The sequence below is a fragment of the Gouania willdenowi genome, chromosome 6 (assembly GCF_900634775.1).
Source record: "Gouania willdenowi chromosome 6, fGouWil2.1, whole genome shotgun sequence".
NCBI lineage: Eukaryota > Metazoa > Chordata > Actinopteri > Blenniiformes > Gobiesocidae > Gouania > Gouania willdenowi.
In genome coordinates, this window is record NC_041049.1 from 22,432,564 (window position 1) to 22,450,879 (window position 18,316).

The 18,316-nt window shown below is 38.1% G+C and overlaps 1 protein-coding gene across 1 annotated transcript in view; it reads right to left on the bottom strand.

The window, feature by feature from the left end:
* Positions 1-1,790: 1,790 nt before the first annotated feature.
* Positions 1,791-18,316, bottom strand: part of ntf3 (neurotrophin 3) — a 63,775-nt gene continuing 47,249 nt past the window's right edge. Inside the window, exon 2 of the mRNA XM_028451350.1 lies at positions 1,791-3,513. Coding sequence (XP_028307151.1) covers positions 2,638-3,513 — 876 coding nt within the window. The 3' untranslated portion in view covers positions 1,791-2,637. The remainder of the gene's footprint in view (positions 3,514-18,316) is intronic.

The window sequence follows — 18,316 nt, forward strand, 5'->3', positions numbered from 1 at the left end:
GGGTCCCTTTAAGTCAACACATCCTTTGGTCTTGTGTATTTGTATTTATTTGGTTCTAGTTATTTCTTAGTGAGTTCTTGTGTAATTTATATTTTCAGTAATCTCCCGTCTTTAATTCCTTCTGGTGTATTGCAACCCTTGTCTTGTCGGTTTGTAAGTGCAGTGAGTAGTCCTTCTTGTTTCCATTCAGGTGTTTCTCATCCCTTGATTACCTTTCCTGTATCTTTTAAAAAGTCCCTTTGAAATAATAACTGTATCAATTTGTTATTTTGTTATTGAACTGTTGCTGGCATTTAACGTAATAGCTTAGAATACCATAATTGTAAAGCAATCAGTGGGGAAACTATGCAGACTTTCTGTACCAAATATGGTGTTAAAATTGACCAAAGCAAATACCAACATTTATATTTTGCACCTGCACTGACTCTTGACAGGGAAGTTTGGCAATCTGAAAAGTCCCGCATCACATTATGATGTGATGTTAGTCCTCCTGGTTGTCATCAACAGACAGAGGGTAAATATCCATCTGAATCCTCCCCTACACCTCCTTTCTGTCTCTTTAAAATGTCAAGCCCTTTAGCTGCAGTTTTTGCAGCTGAAAGTTGCAAAACCTTAACCGTAGCTGCCAGTTTAAACATTATGTTAACTGCAAAGTTAACAGTTGGCAAGGAGCTAAAGAAATTTTTCTTAAAAACAACATATTATTTTCATATATACTGTAGTTCAGTATGTATGTATGTTTGCATTTTAAAAGTGCCACAGATTGAGGCTCTCTGAAAGACTCCAGGGGTTTTTCCCAAATGCAGAATATTGTAACATAATACTGGATAATGAAGATGACATGGTGATAACCATCAAAGTGATTTAACTCTGAGCTCATCCCGCATTTTCCTGCTTAAGTGCTACATACAGTAAGGGCCATTGTAGGTCATCTAAGTACTTCCTGCATTCATCCTGCAGATAATCCATCTCTGTCTGTCTGTAAGAATCGTAATTTGTTCAATGAGGGACAAATTCTGTGAGGCGGCTTGAGAGTTGGTTTCATTTTGTAGCTTTTGACGTCAAATGATGACATCCATCAAACAATGACTGTAAAATAATTTGTGTACCCTTCGTTCTTTGGTTATTCCGTTTTATCAAATTAAAATAACAACAAATAAACAGTGTGGTTATTTTTGTTTTACTGACCTAAAACCAATACAGAAAAATAAAAATGGGGGGTGGGAGGGGGTGGATCTTTAACTCCTGGACAATAAAAGGAGTCACACAACTGATGAACTGGTGATTTGAAACGTTATTAATACATAAATACATCAAAAAAAAAAAAAAAAATGATGTCATGTAAAACATGCACATGATATGTGATTAAAGGAATCAGAGTTGGTGTAATGAATCTACTGGTGCTCCTTGTTTCTTGTGATCAACTTCCGTCTGTGGTGATGGCTGCTGTTGTGGCTAGCGGTATTAAAACGTGAAAAAATATACTTTTTACTGCCCTAAAAAAGCTGTAATTGTTTTTGCAAAAGTGTCAATTGGTAGTAGTTCTAACATCTGTTATTCCTCACACCAGCCTCACAGTCGATAGTAAGTCACCAGTTTATTTGGATATTATTTGGACCGTAACACTGTTTGATAAGACAAACAGGAGATTTAATTTTAAAACTGTTTTTTGATTTTTCTGTATTTCTGCTTTGGTTTTCAGTAAATAAAACAAAATAAGCACAATGTTTATTAGTTATTTTGATTTGGTTTTTAAAATGGAAGAGTAAACGAGCTTTCCCAAACTTTAAGAAATTAATGTTATTTTATTGAAAGAAATGAACAAAAACAGCTCATGACAGTGAGAGTAAAAGTCAGTGATCATAGTGGAGGCGGCCTGGTACTAATTCAGTCACTGCCGACATATTCCAACAACTTTCTGTCTTTCAAAGGCATCTCTGAGGATCACATGACCCCAGTGCATCACGCGAGCAGTGTTCAACATAATTTGAATGCATTTAGTCATAGATCTCCAATTGTTTTCTTGTTAAAGAGGAATTTCATAATTACTGTAGTCTGGGGTGTTTTTAAATGTTGTTGAGAGGACTTTATTTAGCCAAATAAACAAGTCTCTGAGGCTCGTTCATTGTTTGGCTTTAACTTTTTGGAATATTCCAGTAACTGCTACCTGTGAATTCCTATGTCCTACAACTCTGCTCTGTAACTGCACAGGTAAAGGCATGTAGAAAAGTGTTTCTGTGAAGCACCTTAGCATCCCAGCTCTGCATATTAGCTGAAAACAAAAGTTTTTTTTTCCTTTTAAAGAGTGTTTCTCTTAATAAATAATACAAATATATTCATACATCATATATAGATAGATAAACATGTATAAACTACATGCATTTTTATATAATTTAAATAATTTATATGTACACTTGTCCCTGTTTAGTGAGTTCTGTAACAGCAAAGCTGCACCAGCATGTCAACCAGCAGCACATCAGAGTGAAATAAACTAGAAGTGGACATCATGAAATCTCGTCGTGTGTTTTTAGCAGAATCTTCTGGTTGACTCCTGTTTCACGCAATCCTGGAACAGGAATATAAAATCCCAACAGGAAGCTGTATATCCAAAGGGATTGGGTCCCCAGGCGGTGTGGATTACGTCCTATGGCGCTTCCTTGACAACGCACAAACACAGGAAGTGTCTATGCGGATCCACCTCCAGCCCACGGAGTTGCGGACTTGTGTCAAGGCTCTAACATAAGTCTGTGTGGTTTTGCACTGTGAGTTCCAGTTCTTGTCATCGATGCCCCTGCAGCCTCCTTTAAAGGGCCTGGGGGTCCGACATCGTGTCTCATAAAAGTACTGTTTGATGTCCTGCGTAGCACTGGTTTTTATTTTGCCCAGAACAGTTACCGGGTCCCCCCTGGTGTCTACAGCCTGGGTTTTATCCGTCACCCACTGGCTCTCACTGTCACAAACAGAATATTCCCCACGGTAACTCCTGTGCTCTGCGTATCGCTTCTTCCGTGTCTTGTTCCCTGCTGTCACTTCATCAGGTTCACCGTTTACAAAATCGTCTGCGAGGTAAAGCGGCGGCGGTTGTAGTGGCAGCCGGTTACTAAGTAGCACCCGAGGTGAGTTGTAGCGCTTGTGTTGCCTGAGAAGATCTGAGTTCAAAAGCGTGAGATGCGTGTCAGTGCGGCCATCACTGCTGCTGCGACCTCCTGCTGCCCACTGCTCCACATCGGCCTGATCCTCCAAAGAAAAGCTGTTGCTCACCAGAGGAGGCAGCGTGTCCTGAGAATCCGTGTCCCTGCTCTTCCCCTGCTGGCTCTGGTTCCCTCTGGGCTTCCCTCGCGTCAGGTCAGCCTGGAGCAGCTGGATTATGAGAGCGTTCAAAGGGTCTGGACTCGGTTGATGCTTCTGTTGTCCCTGATGACTGCTGTCCATGTTGGTTGCCTGGATACCATAGAGGTACACGAGGACCATCACATACAGCAGGATGGACATCACTAGATTCACCTGTAAGATCTTTAAAGAGAGAGACATAGTTAGTACAGGTTCACTCAATTCATGGTCTCTTAATAAAAATATTTGTCTCCAAGATTACGTTTACTTTCACTAATGGACATTCTTGTGACAAAATCTCAAGTGACTTCAGTGTAAACCCAGTGGCTTCCGGAAGTAATTTGAAGAATACAAATATATAATGTACAACAGAATTACTGTAATCCTATTCAGGATGTTTAGTATGATTACGGGAAGTTTAATAGAACAAAAAGAAACAAAAAGGAAAAGGGTAAACTGACATGAACATGACGCAAAGATGGGTAAACTCTGAAATGGAATTGAAGAAAATGTGAGTCCCTGTGTATCACTATTAGACTCAATTCAGCTTGCCTTTCATCTTTTTTACAGAAAACAAGATAGAGATTCATAGGTGTTTCATTTACTTGGCATAAATATCTAGAAACAGAGGAAAACATCAAAAAAGCTTCAGTTTTCTCAAAGATTTAAGTATCAACATTGTTCTTCACACATGGAAGACACTGCTTGGTAGGAAACTGTGTAAAATAGTCTTTTAACTATTGTAATGTAGTTTGTTTGATAAATGACAAAAAACCCTGGAAGATTATCTCTCACTGTTCATCCAGAATGTAAAGGTTTTAGTTCATATGTAAGAACACAAAACCCAAATGAACATTGAAGACCAAGGAATAGCCAAAAGTGATCGTTTAGTTTTTAGCCTTATGCCATTGATTTCAGAGTCAGACTGTGAAGTCATATAAGGACTGCATTTGTTTTTACCTGGCCTTTAGTTACCTCAATGCAAATAACAGCAGCTGTGCACATGTGTGCGACTCTGACTGAAAACATGTCAACTCTGAAAACCAGCGTGCCTCAACATGCACAACATACCATGCGTCAAAAGTAGAGCCACAATTAAGTTGTAAGTTTTACGAGATACATTCACAAATGGTTTTCAAATAGAGAAAAAAACCAAACATCCACCATATGTTTGCTTTCTAAACACATCTACGTTTTCTGCATACTTGGAATAATGTGAAATATGTGTGGTTTTGTTGTGTGACTGTCGCTAACCTTCAACCACATGCCAACATCATGACTCTTAAAGGAATGCTCCAAATGTCACCGTGGAGGCTCGATTGCATAACGATTGTAATTAAAAAAGTCAGATTGTTATCGTTATTGACAGGTAAGACAGACACAGATTGTCTGCAAGAAACAACTGGTATCAGCCTAGATCAATCTTCACATTGACAGCCACTGCAGTGTTTTGCTTTTAAAAACAACATTTAGGTATAACATAGTGGTGCACGTTGATGCAGCGGCTTCCCAAGCTCCAAGCGTTAAGCCCATTTGCACTCACGTTCTGTTGCTTTAGTATATATGTGTGTGGGTTTTCCCCCCAATTATTTACATATTCATAAAGGGCTTAACTGGGGACTTGGGTTTGTAATTTTATTCTGTACATATTTTTGTTGATTTTTCTGTAACTGTATTTTGGTTTTAAGTCAGTAAAACAAAATAACCACATCGTTTATTTGTTATTTTTAATTTGGTTTTAAAACGAGATAAGCAAAGAACGAAGGGTACACGGGTTTACACAGATTTGTCTTCTTTTCTTAAAAGTTAAACGCTCTAGGATTTGTTTCCTTGGCCAGTCCACTTTGTTTGGGCAACGGGGACATGTAATCGAAGTCTAGAGCGAATCAGGCATGAGAATTATGGAGTGATTGTTTTGCTCAGGGCATTTCCAATAGAAGTCTCAAGTGCCTCAGCGACGCTGTGATCACAAATGCTCTCGGCTCGGACCAAACTCAGGAAATGTTGAAGATGACAGAGCATACGGCACTGTGGGTGGGCAGGACTACCAAACAAAGCATTAAAACCACTAAAATCACAGCAACTTGTTGCTGTTTTGTTGCTGTATATTGTGAACGAACAGAAGGAGAAGGCAGAATGCACTGGCTTTGACCAATAGATGAGAACCTCTTGTTCACTAATTTGTGAAGACAAAATTTTCTATTTCAAATTTTTCTAATTGTCACTCAGATTTAGTTATTATTTTGATTTAATATGACCGGTTGACTTGACTTTGTAGTTCCTGTGGATTCAGTGCAGTCAATAAGTTCTGAATTTCTTCAGTGACACAGATATTGTAATGTATCGTCGATAAAATTTCTCGCAATATACCCATTATCGTGTATCGTGTATCGTGATAATAACCTTAAAACCTTAAAATGATCGTGATGTATCGTATCGCAAGGTACCTAGCAATAGCCAGCCTTACTCACACCTGAGGAAGAACAACATCTCTGACATGAAACACACAAATATGCATAACATTGTAATAAGAAAACCCTTCATTAACAACCCAACATGCTTCATTGAAACTCAACTGTTTCACCTTCTCAGGCTCTAAGGCCAGACTGGGATATGTAACATTAAACAAATTGAAATCAGAATAAACTTGAGGTGATCTGAATCATAGACTGTAAAAAGAATGGACGAGACAACCTCCCGGTTTCTAGGTCATAAACCCCGCCTCCTCAAACAGATGGGATGTGGGTCTAACTGTAAAGTTAAAATACTCGTCACATAATTTTTTTCCAAACCTAAACTCTGCTGTGATCATTAGTTCTTATCACCCTACATTGTGTTCAAGTGCTTATTTTTTCTGGGAAGTTTGTTTTAAATAAGTTATTTGAGGTTGAAAAACGAGATTTTACATCATATATGACAATGATTGATCTTGCGTAGCTGTCTTTGTGAATAGCAGTTACGTTGTGAAGGAAAGCCGAGACGCCATTTCACTAGATACAGTATTTGAGTTGAAATGTACCGTGGTTTTGTAATAACCTCTATGATCTGAACAAGCTGTTGATAGATGTTCCAGCGGGAAAGATGCTTAGGTTCTTGGCGTAGCTGGGCTGCGTAAGTCATCAGGGCAGTACGCTAAATGGGCGGGGCATGACACCAGGGCGCCTCCCGCCGGACCCTACTGCACAGGCTCTGGCTCCAAATGACATCAAATTTACAAGATAGAAGCGCCCCTATGCGCCGTATTTCGGCGCATAGGGGCCGAACATTGAGGGGGAACAACTACAGGGCACGCCCACTGGTCTGAACATCTGTGACATGAATCTAAAACCTTTTTTTCATACATGTCTTGAGACCACTGAAATGTTTTTCTCACATCACCTTCGCTACATGTCTGATAAAGGAACTTCTTATCCCCCAGACCTCCTCACGCACCCTCCACTCCGGCAAAGCGCTCCTCCTGAAGATCCCCAGAACCAAGCTGCACAGCATGGGTGATCGAGCCTTCTGCTCGACTGCTCCCAGTCTGTGGAATCCTCTCCCTGACCATCTGAGAGCTCCACAGACTGTGACCGTAGCCTTTTTTATGCCTCATTGTTTTTGGTTTTAAACTGTTTAACTAGTTATGTTCATTGTAGGTCTTAAGATTTCTTTGTAGCACTTTGAGATTTCTTTAATGTAAAGTGCAATACAAATAAAATGTATTGTTATTATTATTATTATTATGATAGTCAAGTAGCAATTTTTTTTCAGAGCCGTATAAGGAAATATCAAATCAGGCGATGTAAAATAACACAAGCAAACACTATTAAATCATGACTTTAACCTTGTTTCAGTGAGAAAAGTGTTTTGGCGCCAGAATTTCCAAACCACAAATTTTAAGGCTGCCCTGGTACATGTAACAATAGTAAAAATAATTTCAGGAGGCAAAACATGAAACTGCTCCTCTGCACAGATTTTAGAGGCTAAAGCTGCGGTTCTCGATCGGGGGATGTTTTCTTGTTTTTTTCTAAAGGAGTTCAGTGAAATTATCAAACACTCCATCGCACATATTTTCTATTGACATTGATCACATCTCTATTGCGATATATGTATATCGTTATTGTTTTATCGCCCAGGCCTAATCTGTACTTTGCTTGAGCATTATTATTTTTGGTTTACTTCTCAGACAAATATTGTACTTTTCACTCCACTACACTGCTATAAATGTCCTCGTTACTCAGTATTTTTTCTCTTCTGTCAGCTCGTGATTTTTCATTGCTTCAGTTCTGATACTAGAATGTTTCTATTGATCCTCATATGGGTTGTACCAGTGTTACCGTACCTTTAATACTTTATGTTAATCAATGCAAGAGCCAATCAGAAAGAGGCAGGTCCCGTCTAATAGTGTTATTGTTTGGACAATCACTTCGACAGAGAGAGACCGTGAGAAGGATAAAGACACTCCACATGAGCATCTATGGCTGTATTTTATGCCCACATCTATGGAATCACAGGAGTGCCAAAATTAAAAGGAAATGCATGTGGAAATATAAAGCAAAATCAATAATTTAAATCAAGAGAGAATCTTTATAACGTGGACCATTTACAGTCGTGATAAAGTTCAGACGTGCACTGACAGCAGAGTTGTGGCACAAATATAACGCCATACGTGCCATGCTTCAGATTGTTGTGTAGGGGTCCCACGGTACTACAGTGATGACGTGACAGAAACATAAAACACACGTACTGCTCCACCAACTCTGCTTAGAAATCTCTTCAGTGATCAGACGTATTAAATCCAGCCGCTCTGAGTCAGTCCACGGACACGTTGGTCTGTTTTCAGACAAGCGCGCGGTGACCGTGTTCACATTGTAACATTGTTACAGCTTGTTTTACGTGTTCTTTTGTTGTAGTGAACTGCCGTGAAGTCTCTAAATGCGTGTGCGCGCACTGTGTGTTGATGCACTGATGTATATTCTGCTTGCTTTTAAAATGTAATCCCACGAAATAATCCCCGTATTTACAAAAAAAAAAAAAAAACCTGTAATATGATTACATTTGTATATTTTTTCATTATTGATTCTCTTTTTATTTACAAATTTGTATTATTGATTTGCTTTATATTTCCACATGCATTTCCTTTTAATTTTGGCACTCCTGTGATTCCATACACTTCAAGGTTTTATTTATTTTTTTTATTTAAAGTGCAATGTAATGCTGGTAATATAAAGTCTGGTTAGCTAAACAAAAGGTGGACTAAACATGGGATTTTTTAAAAATGTTTTTTTTAGTTTGTTAAAAATACACCTCATGATGCTCTAATTTCAAGTCATGAAAATATGTTTGTTTTTGGGTGTTGGTTAAATTTGTTTTTGTTTTTTTTGCAAATGAAACAGAATGATGTTTGGTTTGATGTGATTTTATTAAACACAAATCTAAATGTTCATGACACCACAGCGTTATTCTGTTGTACTACAGTACTATGTAAAATAAAACATGTAATAGATTGTTTCAGTCATCAGTGTTTTTATTTGCAATTATGATGATGGAATTTATGCTGTAGATTTTTAATGACTTTCAATACTTGAGTAATTTTTTTCAGCAAATACTTAAGTACCTTTACTTAAATCATATTTTGACTGAGCTACAACTGGAGTAGTTTTTGACAAAGTGTATCAGTACTGCAGAAAGTAATATAGGGTGGTGCTAGTTCATTTTAGCAACAATGCATTGCAATATTGCTGGGAAAACCTACATGCATATGGGTGTAGCTCATAATATACAATTAGATGTTTCTTTAATTTATCACAATTGGTTGATTTTATACTAAATTATCAGTGTAGTGATGCTAATCAGGCATTTAGTAAAATACATAAATCTTGATTGTTTACTGTAAACTATACTAAAAACTATCTACATCTTTTAACATTCCTTTTGGTTTCCTTTGCTTGTTTGGCTTTTGCTGCTCTTCAACATTTATTTTTTTAACCATTTCAATAGATGATTTATCATGTTTTTATTTTATTTAACCATACATCTTTTCTTAAGCCATCTGCAAGTACAGTAGTATTTTTTTTTAACACTTTTTTCTCATTTCTTCATGGGTGTACAATTAGAAATGAACCATTTGACAAAGAATATCATTCATTTTTGTATCAACTGTAAAAATGCAAGTGTAAGTCTGTGCTGCAGCAATGTCACCTAACAAGCACTAATTCTAACTGTTCATCATGCATACCAAAGGTATCAAAGACCAACTTTACACATTCTGGCCATAAGCATGTAGAAATAATAAAAGCAAAATATCTAAAAAAAAAAAAATAATAACAGAAAATATTGAAGTTGAGAAAACTTGAAAAACATGTTGGGAGATGTAAGATCCTCTGCCACATGACTGTGCATGCCTGGAAATAAAACACAAGTCACATTTCTCGAAATAAGATGATTAAGGGACCGGATGATGGCATCATTTACGTAAATAATATCATTAAAAGATTACGATAATCCCAGCTAATCTCAACAAACAAAGAGAAGGGTTAAAAAACCAGTACAGGATGGGTATGATCCCTCAGGCACTGCTGCAATAAGAACAGACAAGACTGTGCTGTAAAAACAACTGCACAAGTATTAAAGCTTAAATCCAATCAAAACAAATGTCTAAACCTCACATCAGGGTTTTTAGGGTTGGTCACTAATTATTAATCACATGGTAAATTAAATTACATGCTGACACAACATTGTATACATAATAATAATAATAATAATAATAATAATAATAATAATAATAATAATAATAATAATAATAATAATAATAATAATATGAGAAGATGAAATATTATGTGCACACAAATCAAAACAGCCTGATAGCACAGGATTGTCGAGTGTCTAATAAATCTATTTGAAAATCACTTAAAGAATTTAATCAAATTTAATTGATTTTAAAGTGAAATACTTTGTCAAATGCAACGAAAAGTCTAAAATACGCGTTCTTAGATATTGGCAGTTATCTGGCTCAGAGACCCTGATCATGGTACAATTATCATTCACACTTTTGGCCCTATGCTACGAATCTAGATAATTATATCCTGGATTAATCTCTGTTAGCGGGCTTCAACTAACCAAATATTCCCTGTCAAAGAGGAGCTTTCTTAACGACGGTCGATCACAACTCGCTAATTTAAGCCAAGTGTTTCCAGCCTAGGTACGTGCACGTTCACATAAAAGGGGTGGAGATTGGAGAGTCTGACCAATCACTAGAAAGGAGAAAACTGGCAGAGTGAACGTTTTTACAATGGAGGAACAGCTTATGATCTTCAACAAATATAATGACTTCATATCCATGATGACAGCGAAGAGCAACACACCAGGAGGCGGAGCTTTCATACTCGCTCAGATCTGATCCACTTCATAACTTGGTCCCGACCAGATTAGGTGTTGCTTAAGTTTAAAATTATGAATAATTAAAATCCATAATTCAGACCAAAAACAACACTGTTGTTACAGAAAAGGCAGGAATGAGAGAACCCAGGCAGGAAGCTGCTGACACTGTTAATACGTAACAGCGTGAGATTATTTATATTAATCCATTAGATCATAGGATAGCCCATCCAATGGATTAATATCATAAATAATGTGACACTTTTATGCATTCACAGAGTCAGCTGATGAAGCATGTCTCAATCCATATGCGCGGACGAGTGAAGTAATACATCAATAAATTAATTTATGACTTCACCCTTCGGTGCATACGATCGAGACTAGGCTTCATCAGCTGACTGTAGATCAGTCCATCAGATATAAATCTATAGCTTTCCTAAATGATGTCATCGGTAAATGAAAGCATTGCATCAATGTCTAAATATTCTCTCTCCTGACAGCTGTCAGATCAGATCCACACAGTGACATGTTCACACATCATCTTTTATTGGACAGCTCGCTTTCTAAGAGATCTGATTGGTCAGGAGGCGGGACTTCATCACTTGCTCAGATCCTAGCCAGAGCAAAACCTGCTTGCGAGCAGGCTAGTCGTTCAGCATAAGTTTCCAATGGTGATTTAGCTCTGTAAGATGTTAGCAAGCTTCGTAGTGCAGCACACACTGATTAAATCCTTAAAGGTTGAAAGTAATTTATGTCCTCATTAATAACAATACAGTGGGCGTAAAAGTATGGGGGGCACCTTCATTTTTTCAAAATATTAAAATGAAATGCAAACTCAGTGTGGTAAGTGAGGAACCAATCAGTCAAATTTCCTAAAGATCGATTTATTATGAATTATATGATTTTTTTACATTTCGTCACTGATATCTTTCAATTTTTTAAACTGATCCTGAATAATTTTATTCATCCAAATCTCCACATATTTAATTAAATCTTTCATAGATTAAGGTCTATCTTTGGTTAAAATGTCAAAATTCATTAAGTACCTTTACTAACAGACAATTAAACAAATAAATGAATAAATGCCAGCGTAAATATTAAAGCAACAGTCTGATTCTATTTCTGTAACTTCATCTTACGTTGGACAGAGCTAAAATTCTTCTTTCTGAAACATTTGCTTGGTAGACATCCAGGAGACTCATCATTTTGACTTCATTTATTTTAAAGCACGTGTCAAATTCAAGACCCGGGTGCCAAATATGGCCCTTTAAAGCTCCCAATTCGGCCCGCAGGAAAACGTAAAAATTACAGTATAAACATGACTCATCGTGTAAATTGAATTGATTATTGAATTGATTATACTTTATTAATCCCGAGGGGAAATTCAGTTTCAGTAACATTCCGACCAAGAAACATGAAAGACAATAACATATCACATGGGGAAAAGGTACGGGAGTACTGGGGAGCAGCTAGCAAGAGCAGCGCTCCGTTTCTTAGATGAGAAATATGAAACAATGGCCCTTGTAGAGAGGGGCGGAGTTTGGGATCATGAAAAAACTCTTCAGCAAACATTGCAACGTAAACACAACTAACACAACATACAATTCAATACAACAGCACGTTAGCACGAGGAATGGATCTTTAGGATGGGTAGTTCGCAGGTCAGCCACAGTGTGGCGCTGCACTTATGGCGCACCTCCTACTGCCCACTGCACCGCTGGGAGGGAGGAGGGTTGGAGCCAGAGGAGACGGTGACAAAGACAGGATATGTAGTGATGTAGGGGGAGTGAAAGTGTCGGTTCAGATAAGCCTGTTTACTCAGACTCTGCTGCTGACTCTCATGTAGAGATGAGCTCGAGAGTTCGACGGCAGAGCCGGGTCCCGGTGTACATGAAAAGTGATCACCTACTAATTCAGTTGTTGATATCTCAGTACCTCCAAATATGCAATTTCAATGAAACTGCACATTTTTCCAGAGCTCAAAGTTTTCCCATGCCTATATCACAGGATAGCAGTCATTTTTAACTTCAAACTGTTGTAAGTCCTGTTCATTTTTCCAAAATGCTACAATTTTCCTCAAATTATTTCCCAAAATTAAATAAAAATGGTCATAAAATCAAGGATATTTAATTATCTGCAGGGACTGCTAATGTATCTGTCACTTATTGTTTGAATATTGTCATTACTTATTTACTTACTATAGAATCTGTTATACGTGGAAGTGCAAACTAGAGCGCATGAATTGTAAAATTGCTTGTTTTATCACCTATAACTTGAGGCCCACTTCGGATTCAGCTGGTTTGAATTTGGCCCCTGAACTAAAATGAGTTTGACACCCCTGGTTTAAACCCAACCCAGCACGTCTGTTACTGTCATTTTAACACTGTGCTACGACAGCATATGTGTGTGGCATTATATGCTACAGAGCTGGAGTGTATAGAATAGAATAGAAGAGAATAGAATAGAGTTTATTGCCATAAGTGTGAGTTAAAAAGAACAGGTACAATAGAATTCTTGCCCATGTCCCAGAGTCAGATTGAAAATAAATACAAACAACAACAAATCAGACAATTTAAGTAGAAGGTGCAAAACAAGGAAAAAGCAGAAGTATACTCTACATCCAACACTATACTTCAAAATAGTGTTGGATGAATCTTATAAGATGGGGGCAGGTCGCTGATGAAGAAAAAAAAAAAGGCTGTGATCAGTGGGAGGGGCCTATTATGTCACTGGAAAATCCTTCGCCATCACATTCTAAATGCTGTATCTTGGCAATTTTTGGTGATTTTTAACTGGTTCATACTGGGTTTTTTCGACTGGCGCCATTTTGCATGCCAAAATAGAAAAACCGCTATAACTCTCATATACAACGTTCACTTAGCCTCATATTTAATACACATGATGACTGTCTCTACAAAAGGATAAATGAATAAATATAACCTACACCAAGCTAAATTTATCAGGTTTTTCCGGACACAGTATAAAACCAACAGACTAGGAAGGCCATTGTCACCTGTTCTGTCATTTGCTACGTAATCATAACTTTTGCGCTTGGCTAAATGTGATCTGCAATTGATCAGATCCTATCCTCATAAGTCTAGCATCTGTCCAGCTTCCTATAGGAGCTCATCACCACAACCTTTAAGCAGCCTCATCTGTGTGGTCGGATGCAGATTCAAGCTCTGAGCAGAGGATAATGACACCCGTGGGTGAAGAATATCTTTCACAGTGGGGTGACACTGAAGCTTTGTTTATGAGTTATCAAAGTACAGTCTGAAGATGTTCTGCTGTGTATAGTCACATTTAGTCCGAATAACATTCCAAAACTGATGTAGGTCATGTACATTTTTCTTTCACGTCACCAACTTGTCTCCACAGGCTGGAAGCTGTTTTACTTATTCAGTACATTGATGTGTTTCACACACGTGTGTTTCCTCCGCTAACATCTGTACCACCCCACCATTACTTCATTATTTCATACAGTCTGCTTGTTGGTTTGCTTGAAAGAAACTCCTCCCAAATCTGTGAATTCTTAGAAGTATTGGCAAGATCTAAACCTTCCCTCAGGCTCTCAGTGAACCCACTCAAAGTGCATTCATGGTATATATCTAATCAGCGTATTGGGCTGACACTCATGGCAAAATGAATGTCAGGGTTTTCTTTACATTTTACAATACATTACAGCAGACATAGAAAACAGGTGACCCTGGGGCCACATGCAGCCCTCGATCTAATTTTGAGGGGCCCCCCAAAACAAAATTGTAATATGAAGTCCAACATAACACACAATACTCCAGAAACACAGAAAACGCAAAATGCACAAAATGTCAACAACAGTACACAAAACGAAAACAAAGACACACAAAACAACCACTTAAACACATGACTACAAAAACAACAGCATATACAAAATGACTTCAAAGACACACAAATTGGCAATGAAATGGCACAAAATGACAACAATAACACAAAAATAAAAGAAAAACGCACTCGATAAACACACAAAAAGGCAACAAAAATGTGCCTTATTGACAAGAAAATAGACAAAATTAATAAAAAAAAAAAAACAAACAAAATGTCTAAAAACTCAGAAACACCAAGAAAACTCGCACAAAAGGACAACAAAGACAAAACCTTTTGTTCTTTCCTGTGTTAATGCTCAGATTGTTCATTATTCTCAATGCTAATATAATTATTGATTGTGGTCCTCTAATTAGACAGTGATATTTTTGTGGCCCCGCTCTGCATTACAGTAACATAAAAGTAATAAACCATTGATTGCAACATTGCCTGACAGGAAACACACGTTATAATGCTACACCAGTCTATGCAGCAAGACCTGACATTGCTTGGAAACTGAGAGGAAACAATGGGGATGTTTACGGACTCGGTGACGGACGACAGAGAGCGGTACATGGAAGGAGAGAGTCTGGCTTTGTTTGTGTGCAGAAAGGAGGAGCTGTTGCCGCTGCTGGTTCTGCAGCAACTCACACACACTTTTCCGACTCAAAATCACGACACGTTGTTTGATTGTATCACACGCTACTATTCGGCCTTTCTTTTAACTCACTAAACCAAAGGCCGAAAGTGGCTTTTTTTGCAATATTCGGCCACTGAATATTTGGTGCATCCCGAGAATAAACCAATAATTGGCCAGATGTTTGACAAGTTTGAAGAATGACAAAAGGTTGGGAGTACTTGGTTAAAGCCACAGCGGACATGTGAACCAAACGCCGTTTGAGGTAAGTGTCCCAGATAATGCATGTGAATGATATTTTCAATGTGTACCTGAGTGGAAGGCCCTAATTGTCAGGAAGAAGAGTTTCCTGTAGGTGACGTCAGGTTCGGGGGACAATCCAACTTTTTATAAAATGTGGTATAACAAGGGAGGGACGTAACATAACTTTTTCAACTTTGTCTCTGAATGAGGCTAAAGAGATGTATATCACTGTAACAAAACTAGAGATTGACCGATTCTTCGGCCGGCCGATTTTTGCATGTTTTATGTGTATCGGCATCGGCCGATGCGCACTGCTGCGTTTGCCAATCCACTTTATAAACAGAGCGGCTACCACAGGCTGCTCCGTGTTGCTGCAGACAGAGTGCAGAGCCCCTCCCCCCACTAGCAGAGCGTGAAGCAAGCTCTTCAATCCCAGGCAGGTTTTACACTTTCAAAGCATTTTTTAACTGTTTAATTTAGCGGTTCCCGGGGTCCACGTGTTGTGTCGCACTTCTAGTTAACGAGCAGCTGGCTGGAGGTTTGGCGCTTGTGTTTCTTTTCCTCTCTCTCTGCTTCACTCAGCACTGTGCTGAGAAGAAGTTTTTAACTTTGAGAAGCAGTTTACTACTTGTTTGAATATTTATTCCTGTTAATGTTGATGCAACTTAGAACAGAAACTTGAACAGTTTGTTAACGTGATGTCGGATCGGTTATTTTCCTCTGTTAATTTATGTTCTGGGGTTGTGTTGGAATGGACTATTATTCATGGTTTCTTTTTGTGTTTAATACTACAATTATATATATTTATACTCAATAATCCTGTTAATAAAATATATCTTCAGTCAGGCCAACTTTTGTCAAAGCTATTTTCATGACAAGGAGAAACAGTTCTCTTTCATACTATTTCATGAGATGTCTCACTCTATTTTTTTACTTGTTCTTGTTCTACATCACCCGTTTTTATTATTTGTTAAATATTTTTTACTTGGTGTCGTTCTACCTCACCTTTGTTCATTTCATTAAATGTTCCTTTTTTTTAATTGAGACTTGTAGCATTTGCTATCATCTTTGTGTAATTTTTATGATGTAAATTGAGGGAGCAAAAGTAGTATCGGCTCAAGAAAATCGGCAGTCCGTATCGGTCATCAGCTAAGGCTGATGGGAAAAAAACACTATCGGCATCGGCCCTAAAAAACCCATATTGGTCGATCCCTAGTGGGACCACGAACGATTTAATGTTAATAGTTTCATTGTTCCACGTGGTCCATCACAATTTTGTGGCGGCATGAAGCTTGAAAAACGGGAAAAATCCAAAAATTTGCCACGTCATTGTTTAAGCCGCAGGGTTCAAAGCGTGAGAAAAAAGTAGCGGCTTATAAACTGGAAATGACGGTAGATCTTTGTGTTTTTAACAGGCTAGCAGCAGATCATGCATTTATCTAAGGCATTGTCAAACAAGCTGTTATGCAGAAGAAGACTGTGTGCAGTGCAGGGAACATGTTCAAAAGGTAGAAGTATCTCTGCTGACAGCACATTTCTTGTACTATCTGTGACATGTGTAATTACTATATTTAAAGTTTCAATCAAGTGACTCAACAGTGTCACCACAGAGTGTGTCTGCAGGGTAGCTGCAGAACAACCTCTGTTTCTTCCTCCTCTGACACACTGAATGCTGCACTTCAATGTCGCTCATAGCACACAAACAATTTGCAGTGCACGGGAGAGAGTGTGGGAAAACGACACAAAAAAACTACACTTCCCTGACATGTTACAAAGAAATAAAAATTGTGATTATTAAAATATCTGCATTAATAAAATAATGTGATGAAAACGAGTTAACTTTAAAGGGGCAGTATTATGAAAAAAAAATACTTTAAAATGGTTTTGCTACTGTGATATACATCCATTTAGTCTCATTCAGAGAGCCAAAGTTGAAAAAGTTCCTCTTTCCCTTCTTATTCCATATTTTGAATAAAGTCAGCTCCACACAGTCGAGTTGGATTTTTCTCGCATTGTGACGTCACATCGCGGAAACTCCTCCTCCTGACAATCCTGCCTCCTCCTACCCTATAAGAATGTGAGAATGTGAGCTCCTCGCTCTCAAACTACCTCACAGGTAAAACAAACACTGCGGTTTAATATAGAATATACTTTATTGTCATGTATGTAAAGTAACATACACGAGATGTGTTGTCTGCATTTAACCTCTCCCTGAGCAGTGGTCTGCCAAGGTTTAGCACCCAGGGAGCCGTGCAGTGTGAGCGCTCACAATCAGTCTCACTTTTAGTGGCCGTTATACAGTAATGCCTTGTATCGCCTTTGACATGGTCTGATGTGTTTGTGACCCAATGCGACGCAGCAGTTGGACAAAACTGACTCCGCTGCTGATGTGATAAACACACACCGTGAAGCAGCGCTTGTCTGACCCAAAATCACAATCGTCTCTTAAATACCCATGCGTTTTACTGTAATGTGCAGTTTTTTGGCTGAAAACAATAACAAGAGTGTGCAGACAGACAATCACAATGGTGATCTCCCTCTCGAAACAAGGCATGAAGTTTGCGTACAGACACGCCCATTCATGCATAAAACAGCCTGTTTTTAGAAGCGTCATTAAAAAGACTTTTCAAAGGCCTAAAACTCTGGAAAAAAGGCGAGTTTGGGAAAATAAACCTCATATACTATGTTATTGGGGTTCTTAGAACGAATGGAGATGGGTGAAAAATAGCATATAATAGACAAACTCGGACTAAGGGTGCAGGGGGTGTGGCATCAGCCTCCATACAACACTGCATTACGCTTTAAAAAATAATAAATAATCTGAATTTAAACTTATTTTGTCTGACTTTCAAATAATTAATGCATTAATGCGTTGTATGGATCTATGCTTTGAATGAAATGTTGTAGCAC